Below are 23,225 nucleotides of genomic sequence, written 5' to 3'. Positions count from 1 at the left end.
ATATTCGAGTTTTAAGAATAAATGTTCGCCTTTATTGTTTTTCCATGATGATGCAAATGTTTTAATATTGATTTCATATATTATTAACTAAACCAAATTGTTTTTGTTTCAACATTAAAGTTCACTTAAATATTTATATGTATAAAGTTGTTTAATTTAATAAAAATGTATTTGAAATTCTTTACAAATTAAGTTATAAGAAACTGTATCTAGAAATTTTACAAAATGATTTAATTGAAGGACTCGATCAATTTGGACCCTAACTAATAGAACGTTAAGACACAGATTCAATCATCAACTAATAGCCAAATTATTCTACTATTTTGAAGAAATATAACATAGGGACAATTCAAATGACTAGTTCAACCATTTGATTTACACATATATTTTGAATTGCTGATTTTTATTTTTATTTTTTCCTTGTTTGCAATTTGTCTTTCTTGCCATCTTTTTTTAGTTTTAAACTTTCAGACAATTTTGATGAGTGTTAGTGCACATTTGTTTGCTATCAGGAAATATGATTAGATTTTACATTTTCATCATGATTAGTTGTGCCTATTTTGACATTTTTTCTAATTGCAATCATTTAATGATAAGTATTGTAAATGATAGAGGATACTTTTGTCGTACGTACAATTTCGTTAAATAAAATTGTAGAGATTAAGGATGTATTCTCCTGACGTTTCAGTCTCTCTGAAATCTCGTTCTTGAATTAATTTCAAAAATATGTAATACAGGTGAAAAATATCAATGTTGAGTTTTGAAATTATTATTATCAAACATAACTCTGTGAAAAAAAAATGTGTATTTACAATGAATAGTTTTTGAGTAATGCAGTCTTTAAATTTTACAACCAATCAAGTCAGTCTTTTTAGACAAAATTTTGAGAAAATGGTTGAGGTATACAAAAATGATTTTATAAGAATCATGTACATCCCATATCATTTTTGTCTTTTCAAATTTCTTATATATTTATTTTTTTCAATCATGTATAACAAAAAAGTTGAAATAATATGCATTTTGTTCTTAAACTGACAAATGTCACAAATTTACCAAATTGACAGCATGGTAAATTTGACACGAAAAAGCATCAAAATATGATAAAACTTTCTTATATTAACACCTACCTAAAAAAAATTTTAAGTTAAATTTATTCAGATTGGTCCACTTCGTCTTTATTGAAAGTATGAAAAAAAGTTAATTCTGGAGGAACTGTGATTTTTTATTACGATAATAGACCAAAATTAGGTATAATTTGATGGAAAATTGGAATATCATCAAAATTGGGTATCTCCAAAGGGTCGTAGCAAAAAAAAAGAAGTGTACTACCATATAATGTTTTCTTCGCCAATTATTTGTTTACTGTCATATAAACCAAAAAATTCAGGTTAAGAAAAAAAGTTTCTAGAAATTTTTGCCTTCCTAGAGGTGTACATCCTTAACAATCTCCTATTGAGCAAACCTTATTGTAGATTCTTATTTTCACTGAATTCCAGTTAAATTGGAATAAAAGAACAATTTCATTTTTAGTCAAAAATCATTGTTTGTAGAAAATAAGTAGTAAGGTAATGGTTTTAACAATATTGACATCTTTGAAGATCACGTACTTCTGGTGATTTATTTTTTTCCGTTTTAGCGATAATGGACAGGGACACGAAACATTAATGAACTTTTTTGGCAAAGAATCATATTAAACTAAACAAACGGGCCTTATCACATAACATTTTTTTTGTATATTCTCCACTGCAGATTTTTTTTTTTTTTTTTTTGTGTGTTTGTGCATTTTATTATGACAAGAAAGATGTATTGACGATTGGTTTTGTTACAATACGTATAAATATTTTATATAAATTGGCATGTAGTTATGCGTGTTGTTATCAAAGGTACCAGGATTATAATTTAGTACGCCAGACGCGCGTTTCGTCTATATAAGATTCATCAGTGACGCTCATAACAAAATATTTATATAGCCAAACAAGTACAATGTTGAAGAGCGTTGAGGATCCAAAATTCCAAAAATGTGTGCCAAATACAGCTAAGATAAGTTATGGGGAACAAAAACTTTAAGATTTGTGAGTAACGTATGGTTTGTGCGCTTTTTTTTTACATCACATGTTTATCAAATTTTATTCATAATTTTTATAATATTTTACAACACATAAGAGTCTTTTTTTTATCTTGTTACAGCATGTACTTTAAATTTTATTTTCACGCATTTAGGTAAAATTGTCTATTTTTACAATATATTTATGATTTCTTATAGATTATTTGTTGATCTTTTATTAATTTTAGTATTGAATCATCAGTGCAGTATTTTGTTACGCCTTTGATTGTTTTCGTATACAAAACATTTAATAGTTCAATTACTAATTCTGTATCATTTTATTTCATTTTCATATGGTGATAAGTTTACTATTTTCCAGTCAAATGATTTTGATAATAAACGTTGCAAACTATATATAGCTAGTTTTCCTTTAAAACACTCTGAGATTTCTATATACATTTTAATAATATATGATATTGTTCATCTCTTCATTCACTTTCGGCTTTTCACACATGCAAATATTTGTTCTAGAATTAAGTATGAAATAAGTTGTTTTCTATTTCTTCCAGATATAAATACACTGTGTTCTTCTTACATAGCATCTTTTTATACTGTACCCATATTACAATTTTTATAAATGTAGAGTGGGGTGCTCATTTTCACAATATCTTTCCATGTTTTCTTTAGTTTATGTTCAGGTCTTTATGTTTTTGAAGTATACTGATATTTCTATATGAAGATAACTTCAAATGCAAAACATTTTTAGCTTTAAAACGTGTTTGTTTTGAGAAAATTATTTGAAATGTTGGATTAAAGGGTGTTTGAAAGGAGTAGGTCCGGTAAGGGCCGATTTTGGCCTCAAATTTCAGGTTCATCTAACGAAGGATTTTAGACTCTTTTTAAACACTTAAGTGTCTATTTCAATCGATTCGATTATTTTATGTGAAAGGTTTTATCTGAATCAGTCATTAAAAACGCTCGGATTCAAGCTTAAATATGAAAAATCTATCAAATATGCCAAAAAACGTCACTTTTCAGATGTTTTTTGTCAAAAAAGAAAGTGGCCGCATCCGTGTTCATCCTTAACCTTTATATATGTTATGTATTATCATCAAATACAACTTACATTTCAATAATATGGATGAACACGAATGCGGCCACTTTCATTTAAGACGGAAACCGTCTAAAATTTAACTGAAATGCTGAAATTGTGAAGATTTTAGCAATTTAGCACGACTTAAGGATGCTAGTACCTGATATATGTGCATTGTATTGTCAAAAACAGCCCGTATTTATGTAGCAGAAGCATTCTACTCTCCAATAAATAGCTGAAAGATTACATTTTCACACTTTTGTAAAACTGCTATAATTTGGGGCCAAAAAGGGGTCTTACCGAACCTACTCCTTTCCTGATGTTTTGTCAACGTGGGACACATATTCGCCGTTGTCAGTTTGTTACACATCTATTTAAACAATATTTATCAAATAAATTTCATTAAAAATGAATAGCAGACATTTGAAAGGTGTAAAACACTGAAATGTAGGGCAATCAGTCAAAGAATTACTAAAGAAATACTTCTTTGAAATCGTTTTTTTCATTCAGGAAATTGGCTGAAAATCGTTGTCCGTTTTTCGGTCCGTTGCGGTTAGTGCCGAAATTTGGTCTCATTTTCAAATAATCATATTTGTTATAAAAATATAATTTACCGGCATATTTATTCAATTTCAACCATCCTTTGAAGTTTTTACACCTCAAAATCATAAAACGGCGAAATTGTGTCCACGGCGAATATGAGCGCCACACTCTATACAGTTTTCAATGTTTGCTTGTATATATCTTTATTCTCATAAACCAAAATCCATTATAAACTTTAATAATATAACATATAGTCAGAATAGATGCAAATGTATGATCTATAACTGGAAAAAATTCCAGCTACATGTAATATAAAAACACGTTATGTATGTATACGATATTATATAAAAGTTATTGAACAATGTTTCCCTAAGAGTCAAGCTGTTTATTAATCAGTCTGATTTATCATACTGATATTTCTAGTATTCATCAAATCATGAAATTTCAACATGTTTGGTTTATTTAGATAATATGATTTCAATTTTTTTTCTTCTCTTTCATGATTAAATTTCGAACATTTAAAAAAATATAGTGGAATTCATCACCCATATCTCCTGAATTGCATAGTTTACAATTTCGATTTTATCATTTTTCCACCTTCCAGTTGCAATAGGAAGTTTATGACTGAGTATCCTGAATCTACAAAAAGTAATAATATTTTTATCATTCAGGACCTTAAAATAGTTTTATCTTTCAGCATTATCTTTGAATAGACGATACTTTTAAATAGCTTTTGGTGATTCTAATACGATAGGGTGCCAAGTTTGTTTAAATTGGTCTACAACACTAACTTTACCCTTATGATATAACCATGTATTATTGACAAAGTACTGTGCATTCCAAACATAAGACAGTCCACAACTATATATAATAGATTTTATATTATTTAGCCATGAAATACTTATCCCATACTTTTTATATGCAGATTTATACAAAATAGCAGGAAGTTTTTCTTGCTTTCCACACATAAGTTTTGAACACTAATCTAAATTCCGCAATTTTATATCAATTTCCAAAGGATATCTTCCAACTTCTCCATAAATAATGAAATCTGGCTTTGACTTTTTTACATTTAACAAAATTTTACAGAGTCTAAGGTGGACCCGTTCAATAACAGAATTATTGCCGACTTCCCAAACTTCACTTCCATACAAAAGAATAGGCTTGACAATTCTATAGATGAATTATGTTTTCGACCTTTGTGGATAACATCGTACATAGCGTGTGTGGCTTTTTCTGTTTGCGCCTTTTTTGCTTTCGAAAAACTTCCTGTTCTAGAAAAAATAACACCAAGTTACGTAAGCTCATTTACAATTTCTAAAACCTTATTATTATATTTAAATTCTATACTAGTATTTGATAACGGTCTACCCTTTGAAAAAACATTTTTTTATTTACATTTACCTTCAATTTCCAAAGTTCACTATAGTTCTACAAAGAGTAAAGCTGCTTTTGTAAGTCATTTTTTTTTATAAAGAATCAGAAACAATTCTAAATAGTAGTTTAGCTCAATTTCTATATGATTGGATACTGGTTTTTACCCTTCTACATCTTGTTCCTTTAAACGAGGTTTTCATTTTTCATTCGGAAATAATTGCATTTTTTAATGAGTTATTCACAATTGGTCAATGATTTCCTATTTTTTTTTATAAATTATGTATCTATTTATTCGTAATTCATGATTGTCCCCTACCTTGTGTAAAATGTTTAATAAGGTTAACAACATGTAAATGTTTAAAAATAAAATTACGACTATATTTTTTTATACTTATCTAGTCTCAAAATATTATGTTCTTTATAAAAGAAAAACAAAGAAAATAAGAAAAATAAAGTAATTACAAAACATGAACAGGTAGACAAGTGCCACATGTGGAACTGCTTTCCCTTCCGGAGGCCCGGAGATGACCTTAGTTTATTGTGTAGGGTTTTGTGAACTATTGTTTTGTCTGTTGGTCTAGCGAATTGCAAAATATTTTTTACTTGTACATTTGATTGTCCCTCTAGTATCTTTCGCATCTCTTTTAATATAAAAACGTTCAATTATCTATATCCAACATTATCGAGGAGGAGGATGTAAGGTGGAGAAGAAGTTTACATCAAACTATTTCTAATATTTCAATATTTGATTAGGGACTTTCCGTTTTGAATTTTCCTTGGAGTGAATTTATATTTCACACACATAAAGTTAAACAGATTTAACCAATTGATCAAATAAGTCTAAATAGATGTAGGAAGATGTGGTGTGTGCGCCAATGAGACAACTCTCCATCCAAATAACAATTTATAAAAGTAAACCATTATAGGTCAATGTATGGCCTTCAACACGGACACGGAGCCTTGGCTCACACCGAACAACAAGCTATAAAGGGCCCCAAAATTACTAGTGTAAAACCATTCAAACGGGAATCCAACGATTTAATCTATATAAAAAACGAGAAACGAGAAACACGTATAAATTACATAAACAAACGAAAACTACTGTACATGCATGTTATTTTCCTTTTTTTAATAACTTGATAAAATGCTCTTGTAGAATTTTCTATAGAAGCTTCTTATTTGCCTCGTTAAACCGTTTATATTTGTCCTTTCGGGTCATTTTATAGCTCATTATTGATGGCCGTACGGTGATCTGTAATACCTGTTTCAACTTTCTGTGTAATTTGGTCTCTTGTGGAGATTTGTCTCATTGGCAATAATGTCACAAATTCATTTTTTATAGAATATATTAGGCAAAGTGAAAGTTCAAATTATTTCATTTCAGTGCAAAATTATAAAGATTATTATTAAATATTTGGAGTAGATCTTTAGATATGCTTAGAAACTACGTTTAATTGACTAGTTTAACATATTTCTTACGTATATCTTTTATTGGTTTATAAGAACTTAAGAAATCTGTTTAATCGAACATATGGACATTCGTCCATACATACTAGTTTTTATGTACATTTTAATGATGATTTGGTGTAACCGAATAAATATTTGCATCGTTCATTTTTATATCAATACCCAAAGGAGAGGAACAGAACTGTGATTTCTTAAACTTTGTCTTTTCGTGAATGATGTAGGTTTATTTGTGGAAACATTGCAAATAGGGATGGATTTGTGTCATATCAAAAAACAATATGTGTGGCTTTGTCAGCTGGAACAACAACATATTTGTTGCAAAAAGAGAATAAATCATTTACAATGATTTAAACAAAAACACAAATAAAACATCTATATTTATTGAAATTCAATGCAGTGATGATAGTCACATTGTAAGTAAAACGATAAAAGAAACAAAACTAACAAATGATACTTGAGGACAGTTATAAACAAATACTTTTTTTTTAGTCAATAAATGTACACATTATCACTTTTTATTTAATGCAATTGTCCGTATAGGTCAGAACTAAACGGAACATTAATGTAAAAACTTCTTCAAATGAACAATATATACTACAAAACAATGTCATGCCTGTTTTTTTATAATAATTATCACATGATGAATCTGTCTACCGCTATTGGGGCAATGGAATGATTGGTGGTTGGAATGGTGCCGGTGTCACCTGGCAAGGATTCTGAAAATAAACATGGTAAAATTATCCTTTTACTCTTCTCATCAATACTTATAACAATATATATGTTTTCTTTAAAATGTATTATTTATGTCTCTCTCTTTCATTATTTTCTTACTTTTTACAATGACATCAGTTTTAAAAATTGATTTTGATGAAAAATGCTGTTGTGTTCTATTGTAAGTTTCATTAGCAATATTGTCAACATCTATCATGATGTTGATATGCCAAGTATTTTTGCCCTTATATTTTCACTAACGAAATATTAAAATAACATTGTATTCTCCAAGACATTCATGTTTGTAGAGTATTGTGCTTAGTGTTATTTTGTTTTGCATCATCGAGTTGAATTAGGGACGGGTGGTGCCTGAGCATTGCCAAGGACTCGTCACCCTTATCCTTATAAAACAAAATGTATATTTGTTTATTAATTTGGAATTAAATTGACAAATCTTCTATACTCTTTGTTGAGTCCACAACTAGTTGAGACCCGATAATATGTAGAAAGCTTGACGACAATATAGATATATGTCTATCAGTACAGACGTGTTGCTGATCTGTCGATGCTTTCCCGGTAACATACTCGTTACTGAGTTTTTTTTAATTTCCCAGTTTTATTCTTCTATAATCATACATCTTGTGTATTTGTCTATAGACATGTTAATTGCTATCCCTTTTTTAGAAGAAGCATAGTTTATAATAATAATCCATGTCGTTGGTCTTTTCCTCTCAATTGTTTCTCATTTTTGTCATACCAGAACCTTTATGGCTTACTATGCAGTAAAATTTCTCATTGTTGAAGGTTGTTGTTCACCAACAATCGTTACATACTCGTCCTTGGAGTCCAGTATCTTTGCTGTGTCTTATTAACTTGCCATGACAAACACGAAATCTGCTACAGAAACTGTCTTTCTTGCCAAAGACCTTGCGTTTGCCACTTTTTAACTATCTCTTTGTATCACCCTATTTTATTATACTGCTTTATATGTCTGTTTGGTTTTTTTTTCACGCATCGTTGTTGATTAAATGAAATTTGATGCGACTGTCATACAAGTGGGAAGTTTAGCGCGATAAAACCGGGGTTCAATTTGCCATTTTCTTCATACGGAAATACTTGTACGAAGTCGCGAATATGACAGTTGTTATCCACTCGTTTAATGTTTGAGCTTTTGATTTTGCCATTTGATTAGCGACTTTCCGTTTGAATTTGCCTTGGAGTTCAGTTGTTTGTGATTTTACTTTTCATAAAGTTAATTTACTTTTATATACTTACCAGTGCTTCACAAATACACCTTCTTGTGGTTGCAGTACATGTCCTATATTTAAATTGCCAACCTGTCGTATCACTTTCTCTCTCAATTTCAACACAGTCTTTTTCAACACTATTGGTACCTGATTGCAAAAATATTGCCTACTGTTATAATTTTCATTTTTAAATATTGAAAAATTTATATTAAAAGACAATTTCAAATTCATGATGTTATACGTGAATTGTCTAGAATATCAATTTAAACACAAGTAATATAACTATTTGTTGTTGTAGATTGACTTCGTGATTTCTTTATTGCCTTGATGTTATTCATTCACACTTAAATTGCTACTGCCCTATAAGCTGTTATATACATATTTTACACTTTTTCAATATTAATTGCATATTAAAATATTTCTGACTTTCTTATATGTTTATATATTTATACATACCAACAGTTGGTTGATTGAAAATTGATCCTGATCCAACCATTACAGTGGTACCTTCATTTATTCCATCAAAACCACCTGTCCAGTATTCTTGAGTAACTTAAAATATGAATTTATCACTTGGTCAAAATAATTAGCAATGTTCAAATGATCAAAGAACTGAGACAAATGCCTAAACTAAATACACCATGACCTTGTAATACTGACACAAGAAATGCTTCACCTCGCAAATGATAATATAATTCAACTAGAAATAGTTATCAAAGGTACCAGGATTATAATATTTAGAAATATATATGCATGTCTCTGATTCAACACAAGTATTTCCAGAACAATTGTAATTGATTGGGTATCAAATCAATTATTAAGACAGTATACGAACAAACAAGCATACAAGAAACCATGTGATAAAGCTCAATTGAAGTCCTTGGGCTGTTTTTGATCTTTTTGTTGTCTTTTTGACACATTCCCTGCTTTAATTGTCAATTTTGTCCAATCATACAACAGTTTTCGTAGTCGAATATATTCAATTTATCAATTTGTTTCATTGTTACACAGTAGTAAAATGTTAATTCGGACGTGAAATTAAACGCTCTTCATAATATCCTAGTATATTTCACAAATAAAGCACTGTACTGTTTTATAAACTCTGATTTAAACAACCTGAGGTAGAAATTCAATCATAAATAAATTATAAGGCTTTCATCAGCAGTGGCGGATCCAGGTTAGGGTAAAATAGCCCCTTTGATCGCTAAAAATCTAATTTCATCACGCTCACAATAAAATTGTTCAAAAATGTTATCATCACTTATTCTAGAATTAACCCCTCTCCTCTTTTTTTCAAAATTTCTGAATCCCCCTGGATCATGAGATCTTTTAAATTATCATTAAAAAGTTACTTCCCGATGAATAAAATTATGAATGGTATTAGAGTTTGATACGTGCTAATTTTGGGGACCTTTATAGCTTGTTGTTCGGTGTAAGCCAAGGCTCCGTGTTGAAGGCCGTACACTGACCTATAATGGTTTACTTTTAAAAATTGTTATTTGGATGCAGAGTTGTCTCATTGGCACTCCCACCACATCTTCCTATACCTATTGATCTAGACCAACACGATCCAGACTATCTAACAAAGACACATTATAATGGCTCATAGTTAACCAATCTTTTGCCCAATACTGTGTTTCTCAAAGCGATGAACCAAATACTTGTTTTCATGTTACTTTTTGTTTGACTCAAAATAGGATTGAACCCACAAGATCGTGCACAACAAGTGAAAAATAGTTATTTAAATTCAACTTTCAGCAACTATTTTATTTATGAAAATAGATTTTTATTCAGTTTTATAATTCTTTTTCTCACAAAAACTCTTTGTCTTTAGCTTCAGAAGCTCTCACTGGTGGTGTTCCAGTTTAGGGTAGATCAAGCTAGGACGAGTCTCAACTTCAAACAAATAGGTTATGGTTTACCAAAATTTTAATCACATAATATTTAACATTCTCACACTAATTTTGAATCTGATTATATTCTTACCACCGCGAGTTTGTAATACTGCTACCATGCTCGTGACTTCTGCAGCGTCATTAGGCTCCCATAGCGTGGCATTGATTGACAGACAAAACACCTATAAAACACATTTATTGACAAGTGACATTTTAAGCAGGGATTTTTTAATACAATATTTTTTTTTATAATTACTACAATTTCAAATGACAGCTCAGGTTGCATTTTTCATCTGGTACATATCGGTACATTTTGTTTTGCCTGCATGAACATATCATAAAATTCTCATTTATCTAAAATATTTAAGATGTAATCAGACCATGGAAAATAAACCGACAGCTTCGCGTACACAATGGAACCACACGAGCATCAATGCTGATTTATACAATTTAAAAAAAACTAGTAACAAAAAGAATATATTTTACAATAAACCTGTAAGCATCTTTTTCTTCAGAACCTATCTATGGCAAGTCTAAGGACTGCTTGTGTAAGATGTTACGTACAAAAAAAGATGGTGCTTATAATTACATATACATGTAAAATTGAGAATGGAAATAGGGAATTTGTCAAAGAGACAACAACTCGACGTTAGAGCAGCGAACAGCCGAAACGCAACGAGCAATTTTATACACGGTGGCGGATCTAATTTAAATGTGTACTAGTTCAATGAAAATGGACGTCATGCTAAACTCCCAAACATAGAAATGAACTAAGAAAACATACAAGACTAACAAAAGGCCAGATAATCCTGACTTAAAACAGGCGCAAAAATGCGGCGGAGTTAAGCATGTTTTAAACGATCTCAACCCTCTCCCTGTAGCTTATATTACATTATGTTAGCTTGTTCATATCTAAACAACATTTTAATAATTGGAATAATGTTGATGACTAAGGAAAATGTGAAAAGTAAAATCACAAAAATACTGAACTCCCAGAATAATTCAAACGGGAAGTCCCCAATCAAATGGTAAAACGGTAAATGTAACGTACCTCAGCCGCAAGCCATGACTGTGAATCTACAGTACAGATAGAGTAACAGTTCCCAGATCCAGCTGGTATCTCCTCGAAACCGGGCGCACATGGTAACTGCTGATTACAATCAACTAAAAGCAACAAATACAATAGATATAGAAATAAGAAGATGTGGTATGAGTGTCAATGTGACAACACTCCATCCAAGTCACAATTTATAAAGGTAAACCATCATAGGTCCCAGTACGGTCTTCAACACAGAGTTGTCTTGGCTTACACCGAACAGTAGCTATAAGGGGCCCTTAAAAATTACTAGTGTTATCCATTCAAACAGGAAAACCGACGGCCTACATTATATAAAAAAAACTTTAAAAGAGCGTATTAAATGAAAAAATGAATACTTGGTTTTATCATACACGTGTCTGGTTTGTTTCAAAAATAGCGAACATAGTGGCTACTTAAAATTGCCTTTATCAGCTATTTGTTTGGATAATTTTAGTCTCGACAGTAAGCATTTCTTTGTGTTTCATATATCATTTATAAGATACAAGTTGAATAAAATTCTATATTTATAAATTGTATCTATAAGATTAAAACTACCCTTCCTTTTACAAAAATAATATTGCGACCATGCCACGATGAGCGTACTATTTTATGGTATATTCAAAGAACCCTGTGGACGTTTTTAATCCAAAAAATAAATATGATAGTAAGTACGTATGAGAGAGGTAACAACAATTAAACGTACTGATGTTCGTGATTATGGTTTGCTTGCTTACTGATGTGCACAGAACATATTCTTTCATTCATATCTAAATGTAATTTACATTAGCTGTATTTGGCAAAACTTTTATGAATTGTTGGTCCTCCATGCTTTTCAACTTCGTACTTTATTTGGCCTTTTTAACATTTTTTGATTCGAGCGTCACTGATGAGTCTTTTGTAGACGAAACGTGTGTCTGGCGTAAATATGAAATTCTTATCCAGACCTGGTATCTATGATGAGTTCATTTACAGCCAAGTTTCTAGACCGAGATCTAAACTGTCCGAAATTCGAAAAATTTGAGGACAAGAATATTTCATCCCATGCTCAAGTAAATCGTAATACATATAGGCCATGCACGATAACATAAAAATAGCATACCATTGCATCGAGGTCCACTGAATCCCTCTGCACAAGTACATTGTGCTAATCCTAAGGCGTTGACGCTGCAGTTACCATCGTTACCACAAGGATTGTTTGTACAGGCGTCAACTGTTAATTAAAGATACAGATAAAACAATTAACAATTCAGTTGAATTAACATGTAATATAATTATAAAGGTAATCAGAATAAATATAAAAATCAAGATAATTTAAGCCCCAGTCCCACTAGACCACGATCGCACCATGCTCACCGCGATCTAAAATAAATTCAGATCGTGGTGAGGTCGCAGTATGAGCGGCATGAAAATGTAAATTTTCATTGCTTTCACGATGCTACTACGTCCTCAGTACACTTCTACAACGATCCCGCTACGATCATACGACGTTTTAATCGCGCTTATTCTGCGACCTCACTACGCTTATCAAGATCTTTCTACCCTCATCACGTTCTCACTACGACCATACCACGAGTTATCCGGTTGCAACACGATCTTACCGCGTTTCTACTGGGCTAATAGCACGTTCTTACCACGATTATACTACGTTCATACTGCGATCTTACTACGTTCTCAGCAAAAACGTCAACATCGTGTTCCATTCTTTCTGTTTCTGATAATACGTAGATGTCTCTGAAAAAATACAGTCATGCCATCAAAATCTACTAGAACACGTACGCATGGTGGTAGGGGTTGATGTAGAAGCAAAGGGAGTTCTGATAGTAACGAATCCTGATCCAGCAGGTATAACGGACCGATCAATGCAACATAAATTACAAGATCACCTGAGATCACCCCTAGTTTTTTGGTGGGGTTCGTGTTGTTTATTCTTTAGTTTTCTATGTTGTGTCATGTGTGCTGTTGTTTGTTTGTCTTTTTCATTTTTAGCCATGGCGTTGTCAGTTTGTTTTAGATTTATGAGTTTGACTGTCCCTTTGGTATCTTTCGTCCCTCTTTTACAACCTATTGCTGGTTCATCAAGCTCAAATGACGATATTTTAGTGAACGATAGAAGAGATGACACACATGTGTCAATATTAGTAGATATAGGAAGATGTGGTATGAGTCAATGAGACAACTCTCCATCCAAGTAATAATTTATAAAAGTAAACCATTCTAGGTCAAGGTACGGCCTTCAACACGAAACATTGGCTCACATCGAACAGCAAACTATAAAGAGCCCCAAGATTACTAGTGTAAAACCATTCAAACGTGAAACCCAACGGTCTAATCTATATAAAAACGAGAAGCATGGTTGGGAAAAGGGACAAGAAGTCCTTATTACTAACAGACAAACAAAACCTTGGGAGATTTTCAATATATTTTATGTGAAAATGACAATAAGAATGAAAGTCGTAGTATGAACGTAGTGAGGTCGTAAGAAGAGCGTGATGAGGACGGCAAGGGCGTGCTAGGATCGTACTGTGGTCTTGAACAGCGTGGTATAAACGTGGTATGGTCGTAGTGGAAGCGTAGTTGGGTCGCGTTGAGAACGTGATGCTCGTAGTGAGGTCGTAATAACGTCGCTGTGAGATCGTAGCGCAGTTTCTCCGAATAGAATGACGCTTTCGCTACGCTCTCGCTGCGATGGCACTGCGACCTTTGCGATCTTTCCACGACCTTATTGCGCTCTCATTACGCTTCTACTACGACCTGTTTTCATCACGACCTCACCACGATTGTTTTGAACATGTTCAAAGTTGGCCACGCTCATCACGATCTTGAAGACCTCACCACGACCGTGCTACGACCTTACTGCGATCTACACGATCGTACTACGATCATCAAAATTTGCATTTTTTTCGCAGATCGTAGTGCGATCGTGGCCTAGTGGGACTGGGGTATAAACGATTTTATATATTATAGATTTTATCACATTTTTTTCTTTACATCTTAAGTCATCAAAACCATTGAATATGTCTACATGTTTATGAGAGTTTTGGTGGGGTTTACAGAATAGGGCATAATGTACCAATGCTAAAGATTAATGTGCCAAACATTAAAGAATAGAGACAAATATGCAAAAATATAGAGACTAATGCATTTTTAAAATAGGACTAGAACATAGAATAATTGGCTTTAAAAGATTAAAATACTCAACTGAAGTTATAGTTGAGTGCCTTACCTTGGGTTTCACACATTGACCCCATAAAACCCTCAGCACAGCAACACTGAGCGGTCTCATTTGTCGGGTTGATAAGACACGTCCCGTTGTTTTGACACATAACTTCATCGCATGGATCTGAACCTAAAGTCACACAAGTAATCATAATGATAAACGACGACTATATTCAAATAAAAAGATAATGTAGATAGAAGAAGGTAAATAAGTATAATAATCTATACAAGATTTAACTCGTATTTTGTGATACATGTAATATGCGGTATGGGTCTTTTGCCTATTGCTATAATCATAAACAATGGTTCATAGAATGGCGGTCGATGTCAATTGAACTTTAATCCTGTCAGACGGATATATCTTTGCTCATTATTTAAGGTTGTAATGTGACCTATAGCTGTGAAATATTTTGCCATTGTGTCTCTGGTGGCGAGATGTCTCATGCTGTCAATCATACTACAACTTTTATCTTTATTCAGTTTGAACAAACAATCCAATGCAAATATATGACTGTTTCTTTAATCGTGTAGATTTTTAAAGAAATGTAGAACTCTAGTAGTTCTTTTAAAATATTTAGTAGAAATAACTAATGCAGAGATTAAAAAAAACATTTAAGGAATGACTGCAAAATTATGTCTATGAGCTGATATACAAAACAACGTCAGCAAATCAGAAGACGCGTTACATCTAAAATTAAATAATTTGAATATGTTTACCATTGTTACCAGCTGTCATCTCTGTAGAACAACACTCTGCTGTACCAGTTGTGACGTTGACCAAACAAGAACCATTTGTACACATTACATCATTGCATGGATTTTCTATAATAAAAAATCGTGGACATAAATGACATATTGATGTTTAATGTAGGTTTTAAAATGAATAATTAGTTGAACTGCGTCTGAATAACGATAACTTGATATAGTTATACATTTACAGATACAGTCAATATAAAAATTATGAAACGGACACATAAAGGTATGAAAGTGCGCATAGAGCGTCGGAGAAGTGCATTGTTTAAGTTTACATTGACATATAGGGTCATATCAAACCTTTGTCTAAATACCAACCGTCACAGTGAAATCCTTTTCAATCTCTACCACATTGACACATGGGTTCATATCAGACCTTAGTCTAAATACTTACCGTCACAGCGAGTCCAATTCCAGTCTCCGAGACATTGACACATGGGTTCATACAGGACCTAAGTTTTAATAACTGCCGTCATAACGAGTCCCATTCCAGTCTCCGAGACATTGACACATGGGTTCATACAAGACCTTAGATTAAATACTTACCGTCATAGCGAATCCCATTCCAGTCTCCGAGACATTTACACATGGGTTCATATCAAACAATAGTCAAAATACTTACCATCACATCGAGTTCCATTTCAGTCTCCGAAACATTGACACATGGGTTCATACAGGTCCTTAGACTAAATACTTACCGTCATAGCGAATCCCATTCCAGTCTCCAAGACATTTACACATGGGTTCATACAGAACCTTAGACTAAATTCTTACCATCCCAGCGAGTCCCATTCCAGTCTCCGAGACATTGACACGTGGGTTCATACAAGGTTTTAGACAAAATACTTACCATCACAGCGAGTTCCATTCCAGTCTCCGAGACATTGACACATGGGCTCTAGGTCTGATCCCAACTTACACGTCGCTCCATTAGCACAGTAAAACGAGTCACATGGGTCTATAATAGAAACCATACAAATACAAATTCATATTTATAAAGAAACTTAAAATTGAAAAATCATTATAAACTGTAAAAAATGTGAATAAAAATAAGTTATGAAAGGAAAATATTAAAATCATTTTGATAATTGTTAAACATTGAACTCAATATAAACATATCAAATTTAATCGGTAATCTCTCTTGCATAATGTGTGTTAAATAAGGTAGTCCCGTCCCCTCGCTCCCCCCCCCCCCCCAAACCACCCAACGAAATAGAACAACTAAGCAACATCGTGTAACAACTAGTTAAGTATTCACTGGGGTAAAGCTGATGACCGTAACTGCATTCACGGTCATCCCAAGATGTCGGATGAAAAATTAGGTCTGTATTTTTATTGTCTGTTACGGTGTTTCTACATCATTTTCTTTACAAAGCATACTTTGATACGATGTAAATATATAAAAGATTCACACGGAAGTCACAAATCTCTACCGAGGAACGTGTATAAAACGGGAATTTGGATTTGAAAAATTCGCGAGGATGACCGTAAATCGAAATCGAGATGACCGTAACAGGATTAGCGATTCATAACAAGGCTGACCGTAATTGGTTAAAAGATGACCGTAAATTGTTAAGGATGACCGTAATTTATAAAGAATGACTAAATTTAAAAGGATGACCGTCAATTGAAAGAACTATCCATATGTGTATGCATTGTTTTTGTTGAGTTTGTCGCAATAGGGGCTCGGTTAGTTCTCTTTAACTATTTGGCTTGTAGTTGGAATGTTGGATGGTACATATGACGAACCATGTATTTGAAGCACGTCTTATTTTTGTCTACCTTTAGGATAATGTTGTCTTCAAAAATTACACCTTTGTTAAGCCAATTTAGTCTTTCTCAAATGATAGATGAACCTACTCATTTTACTGAATCGTCGTCATCATTGTTAGTAATAGACCTTTTTATAACAAATGATGCTCACATAATAAATTACTGTGGAGTCGGGCCACCTTTATTAGACCAAATACGTGTTCTCTGTCCTATAATCAGTCTTTTGAACTTTCCAAAATATCGTCAAAAAACTTTTAAGCGGAAAATTTGGCTATATGATCGAGAAGACTATGACAGATATCGTAACATTTTATCTGAAAAAAAATGGGATTCCGTAATTTACTTAAATAACGTTGGACAATTTACAACTGAAATAACAAAAACTATCACAGAAGCTGCTGAAAAATGTATTCCAAATAAAATAATAACTGTTCGCAAAAATGAACATCCATGGCTAACAAATGATGTTAAAAAAAGATAAGGAAAAAAAAAAGAATGCACAGAAAGGCTAAAAAACATAATAACCCATCGGAGTGGTCAAAATTTAAGAAAAAAACGAAATGAAGTTACTAGTTTAATAAGAAAATCGAAGGATGATTATAACAACAATTTAATTAAAAAAATCATGAACAGTAACCCGTCCACTACTATAACTGGTGAAAAACGGTTAAACAAATATCCGGATTAAAAACAAACGACGCAAGTGTACCCCCATTAATGATTAATAACAACTTAATATTTGATGAAATCGAAAAGGCAAATGAATTTAATCGATTTTTTTCTACCCAGTCAAATATTGATGATCCAAGTGCTGTGTTACCTGAAGAACTTCATAATATTAGTGATGACATTAGTTATATAGAACTTACTTTTACTGAAGTTGAAGATATATTGAAAATTGTAAATCCCACAAAAGCTTCTGGCCCAGACCTCATAAGTCCCAAATTGTTAAAAGATCTTCAAAGAAGCATCTTCTGTTTTAAAGTATCCACTATGTAAACTATTTAACTTATCGTTAACATGGTTAAGTACGTCTATTTTTCCAGATCAATGGAAAAGAGCAAATGTTACCCCAGTTTATAAAAATAGTAAACCGAATGACGTTAAAAACTATAGACCTATTTCCTTGTTGAGTGTAATATCAAAGTGTATGGAACGATGTGTATATAAACATGTTTACACTCACTGTATACGCAACAATATTTTAACGAAAAATCAGTCGGGCTTTACACGGGGGGATTCAGCAGTTAATCAATTATTTAACATTTCCAATGATTTTGGGAAGGCTTTAGATAGCGGTAAAGAAATAACGGTAGTATTCTGTGATATAAGTAAAGCGTTTGATCGAGTCTGGCATAAGGGACTGCTATTTAAACTTCAACAAGCGGGCATACCGGGTTCTTTACTAAGGTGGTTTGAAAATTATCTTACAAATAGAGTCCAGCGGGTGGTTATTAACGGTTCAAGTTCCGAATGGTTACCTGTAAATGCAGGCGTCCCACAAGGGTCCATTCTAGGCCCTCTTTTTTTTTATATTTATAAACGATATTGTAGGAGACATTCAAGCTCAAATTAAGCTATTCGCAGATGACACTTCATTATGGTTGACAATCCAACAGAAACAGCTAAAATTTTAATGACGATCTAGATAAGATTTGTCATAATATTGGTAAAAAAAATGGTTTGTTAATTTTAATTCCCAAAAAACTGAAAGTATGATAATTTCAAAAAAAAATTAAATAGACCCTTTTATCATCCTCCATTAAATATGAACACCCAAGAGCTACAAACAGTAAGTAAACACAAACACCTGGGTGTTTTTTTTCTAACAACAGATCCTGGAACGACCATATTGCATATATAGCTTCTAAATCTTACAAAAGAATAAATATAATGAGAAAAATGAAAAATGTTCTTGATAGATTTTGACTTGAAAAAATTTACATATCATTTGTTCGCACAATTCTTGAATATGCCGATGTCGTTTGGGACTCTCAAAATCAGAATTTGATTGCTAAACTTGAAAGTATTCAGCTTGACGCAGCGCGTATCGTCAATGGGGTACTAAACTTACCAGTTTAAACAATGTATATGTTGAAACTCGATGGGAAAAATTATCTGAAAGACGACGCAATCACAGACTTACTCGTTTTCACAAAATTTTGAATAATAAAACTCCAGAGTATTTAAGAGACTTATTGCCTGATTCAGTAGGCAGTAGGCATGATCATAATACAAGACAGAGAAATAATATTTCACAAGTCAACACACGGACCCGTTTATATTCTGAATATTTCATCCCTGCAACAACAAACCTATGGAACACTCGTAACTTAAACATAAGAAAATGTGAATCTTTATCATTATCCAAAAAACAAATTAGTACACAAAATAGAAAGATCCCAGCGTGTTATTATATAGGACATCGTTTTGGTCAAATTCTTCATGCTCGCTTAAGAGTGGATTCAAGCTTATTGAATTCTCACCTTTTCCTCCGTAACGTAGTAGACTCTCCAAATTGTCGTTGTGGTGATGTAGAAACAAATTCTCACTTCCTGTTATCTTGTCCTATATATACTAATTTAAGACAAGAACTATTGGAACCTGTTTCAGTTCTTCCTGTTCAAGTTAGCACAAAAACTTTGCTTTTTGGATCAACAGTACTCTCAGATGAGCAAAATAGTCTTTTACTTAGTTTGGTGCAGAAATATATTATTAAAGGTAAACGTTTTAACCCTTGATGTCAATGCTTCATCACTATTATTTTTGTAAAGGAGACAGATTTGTAAAAGCAAATTGCTTGTTTCTGAATCCTGAATATTATTTCCTTTGTATAATATCGTATCATGATGAATTATCTGAATAAATATTGTTTAAACTAATGTTGTCTTATAAATACGTCTTACATCAACACGATTAATTATTTGATACAAAAAAGGTAATACAAATACGGATATTTCTTAGAAATGACGGTTATACTATGAAAGGTACGGTACGGTCATCCTTTATAAATTACGGTCATCCTTTCGAAATTACGGTCATCATTTTACCAATCACGGTCATCCTTATTATATGTTACGGTCATCTTGAAAATATTTTAAAGATGATTTACGGTCATCTTAGCTAATTATTCAAATCCAATTTCCCGTTCTATACACGTTCCTCGGTAGAGATTTGTGACGTACGTGTGAATCTTTTATATATTTACATCGTATCAAAGTATGCTTTGTAAAGAAAATGATGTAGAAACAACTTAACAGACAATAAAAATACTGACCTAATTTTTCGTCCGACATCTTGGGATGACCGTGAATGCAGTTACGGTCATCAGCTTTACCCCAGTGAGTATTACCGAACTCGAAGGTAAGTCCTAATTTACAGTGCAAATTTCAATTTAAGTTACATACAAACAAAAAAGACTCGTTATAGAAAAGTTGGACGAAAAATATAGAAGACAACAACAAATAAAAGCTATTAGTGTTTTGGGCTTATATAATACTTTAAACCTAGTTATACATACCAGGTACACATTTATAACAAACAGTTAATCTTTCGTTTTTGTTGGTACACGTAGTGTCATTGAATAACTGATCATCGCACGTGAAAGTACAGCTATTCAATCCGTCACAAAGGGCCTTGACTTTTTCTGATGCATTTGGGTCGCTGCAACGATTGTATCGATAATAGCTGCTGTATTTGTAGACTGCCCAATTGATATCGATCAAATAGCCGTCTGGGCATTCAAGATCTGCTTCTCCGCCATTAAAGCAGTATTCTGTGTTCGCTACAATAACATAAATGTTATGATTTAATGGCTGAACAGAGCGATATAACATTTGTATACTATAATGAAATTTAGTTGTTGCATCACTAAACAAAAAAAAAACGGTTATATATATTAACAATAATAAATGTGTCACTTTAAATTGCAATTTCTCGAAACAAAAATATATCATTAAATGAGTTTTAGATTTTAATTTGGAATTTTGAATGTACTATATATGATAATAAAATAAATATATAATTTGAATCTGTAAAAGGAACTTCAAATGTTATAAACTTTAATTTCGTATATAGAACTTATAAAGTTTGGAATCATTTTTAATGTGGAGAGTTGTCTCATTGGCAATTATACCACATCTTCTTTTTTATATCTGGAATCTCTAATAAACATTTTGTTTTGTGAATTAGTTTAATAACAAAACTTACCGTTTTTATAGGTATTGTCGTTGTCCCATCCACTCCACCATTTATTTCTGTGGCCTTAAATAGATAGATTAAAAAATATATACCACTAGTTTACGAAACCACAGCTATCTTGTTTATTGACTTAAATAGTATGTTGATTTGAAGATATTATCAAGTGGAAAATGTATGGTCTTTTGATATACCGTTGCTCATCCTGTTTATAAATATAATTAAAATAATAAACGGATAGTTTTGAGTCAATCATTGTCGAAGTTTCTTTTCTACTTGCACCTGATTTTAAATCCGTTTATTCCAAAAAGGAAAAAGATATCAAGTATCACTTGTTTCAGTATTTTGATTCAAATATGAGCGTCGACTTGAGCTCTTTCTTGTTAGTTGCGAAAGCCATCATTATACCTTAAACTTAATTATATATGTCTTCAGCGGAGAGGAGTGGTATTTGACCAATGAGAAACGGTTCACAACAATGCTGAGTTTTAGAGGAACATGTAGTTACTGCTCAGTTGTTTAGGGGAACATATGATATTTAAATTTTGGTCAATTTGCAATTTTTGCAATTGAACTCAAATTAAATGCTATATATTTATACCACTTTACATCAATACACCTGCAACTGATCTGATATGAATCATCGTCGTACACTAACTCCTCCTAAGCGACAGTAACTAATATATGTCTTAATAAGTTGTTATATATCTAAGCATATTAGCTGCAAGTAAACCAGAAAGAATATAGGCTTATTGTGTATCCGTCTATTTATCATTGCTGTCATTGTAAACTATTAAATTTAAAACAGAAAAATAAAGAGTAAATGCTATATGGTATTTAAAGAACTTTAAGCAAAACGAGATTAGCAAATGTTAGAAAACTGCTTAACAGTAATATAAAAAAAAAGCGTTTGTAACAAAATCATACCTTGACTGCCAGCTAACATAACCGTGAGAACCAATGCTTGTAATAAACCCATGTTGCGTCTATGAGAAGATGTGCTGGGCTTAGTTTTTACTGGTCTATTTATATGTAAAAAAAGCACAACCAGCATTCCTGCAGAGACCAATCAAAAACTGTAGCTTTTGCCGTTGACCAATCACTATATTTATTCAAATACGAAGTAATGTTTTATTTGTATCCTTAGTACCCATAAACACGTAAAGTGCACCAAAGTACGTATTGGACGACTTTTAATTACTTTTCATTTATTTTTTATTTTTTTCAAATTTAGTTAGATATCTTCATATACTCGACAACAAAAATGCAACCATGTAAATATAAATGTCGATTTAACTCTCAATGATAAAACATGTCGTATACTGAGTTTCATCTAAGAGTCAGTTATTAAAGGCCTCGACATGAAAAATAGGAAACAAATCAATTTAGAAAAACGAACGCTGTTTGTCTGTTTTTCTTTTCGTCTAATATTATCCGTCTTTCAATGACTTGATGTCTTCTTTTGATGTATTCTCACGTTCTTGCTGTTGCTAATTAAAGAGATAATTAATTGAAATGAAAGTGAAAAGTGTGTAATGCACATAGTATATACCGGCGTTTTGTGTATATTTCATCACTAACATACATTTACCAAGTAGACTCCCTTAAAATACAATGTAAAGAACTTGTATATTTGATTGCTTTATGTTTGGTGCGCGTTTTTTGTTTTGTTTTCATAGTCATGACTATTTGGACATTCAGGTTCATATGATAGCTGTGCCAAAGCCTGTAATCTTATTTAAAAAAGACGTGGAAATGTTTTATACTGTAAATAATGTTCTTGTCAAAATATGTTATAATAGATGCATTTTTTATATGAATTTTAATGTTA

The 23,225-nt window shown here is 32.1% G+C and overlaps 1 protein-coding gene across 2 annotated transcripts; it reads right to left on the bottom strand.

The window, feature by feature from the left end:
• Nucleotides 1-6,890: 6,890 nt before the first annotated feature.
• On the bottom strand, nucleotides 6,891-22,466 carry LOC139523178 (fibropellin-1-like). 2 transcript variants are annotated; one of them, XM_071316989.1, is made up of 12 exons: nucleotides 22,322-22,466; nucleotides 21,407-21,460; nucleotides 20,718-20,981; nucleotides 16,275-16,382; nucleotides 15,389-15,493; nucleotides 14,679-14,801; nucleotides 12,555-12,665; nucleotides 11,429-11,541; nucleotides 10,469-10,559; nucleotides 8,939-9,034; nucleotides 8,511-8,629; nucleotides 6,891-7,240 (listed from the first exon to the last, which is right to left on the bottom strand). In XM_071316989.1, exons 1-12 carry the CDS (start codon nucleotides 22,446-22,448, stop codon nucleotides 7,181-7,183), a joined length of 1,371 nt encoding a protein of 456 aa, XP_071173090.1. In that variant the 5' UTR covers nucleotides 22,449-22,466; the 3' UTR covers nucleotides 6,891-7,180. The 2 variants fall into 2 exon arrangements, with proteins under 2 accessions (XP_071173090.1, XP_071173091.1); XM_071316990.1 differs by having other exon boundaries at nucleotides 15,398-15,493.
• Between the last annotated feature and the right edge of the window lie 759 nt (nucleotides 22,467-23,225).

This window comes from Mytilus edulis, chromosome 5 (genome assembly GCF_963676685.1).
Source record: "Mytilus edulis chromosome 5, xbMytEdul2.2, whole genome shotgun sequence".
NCBI classification, from domain to species: Eukaryota; Metazoa; Mollusca; class Bivalvia; order Mytilida; family Mytilidae; genus Mytilus; species Mytilus edulis.
Note: the sequence above shows the minus strand (reverse complement) of the source record. Positions and strands in the feature narration are given on the sequence as shown.

Bases quoted from the DNA above. Each gene is read 5' to 3' on its own strand.
- LOC139523178 (XM_071316989.1), bottom strand. From the start codon at position 22,448: ATGCTGGTTGTGCTTTTTTTACATATAAATAGACCAGTAAAAACTAAG. The intron at 12,666-14,678 runs GTAAGGCACTCA...TTTAATTAACAG, and splicing joins GTCAATGTGTGAAACCCAAG to TTGACGCCTGTACAAACAAT. The intron at 10,560-11,428 runs GTACGTTACATT...TGTGTTTTATAG, and splicing joins AGTCATGGCTTGCGGCTGAG to GTGTTTTGTCTGTCAATCAA.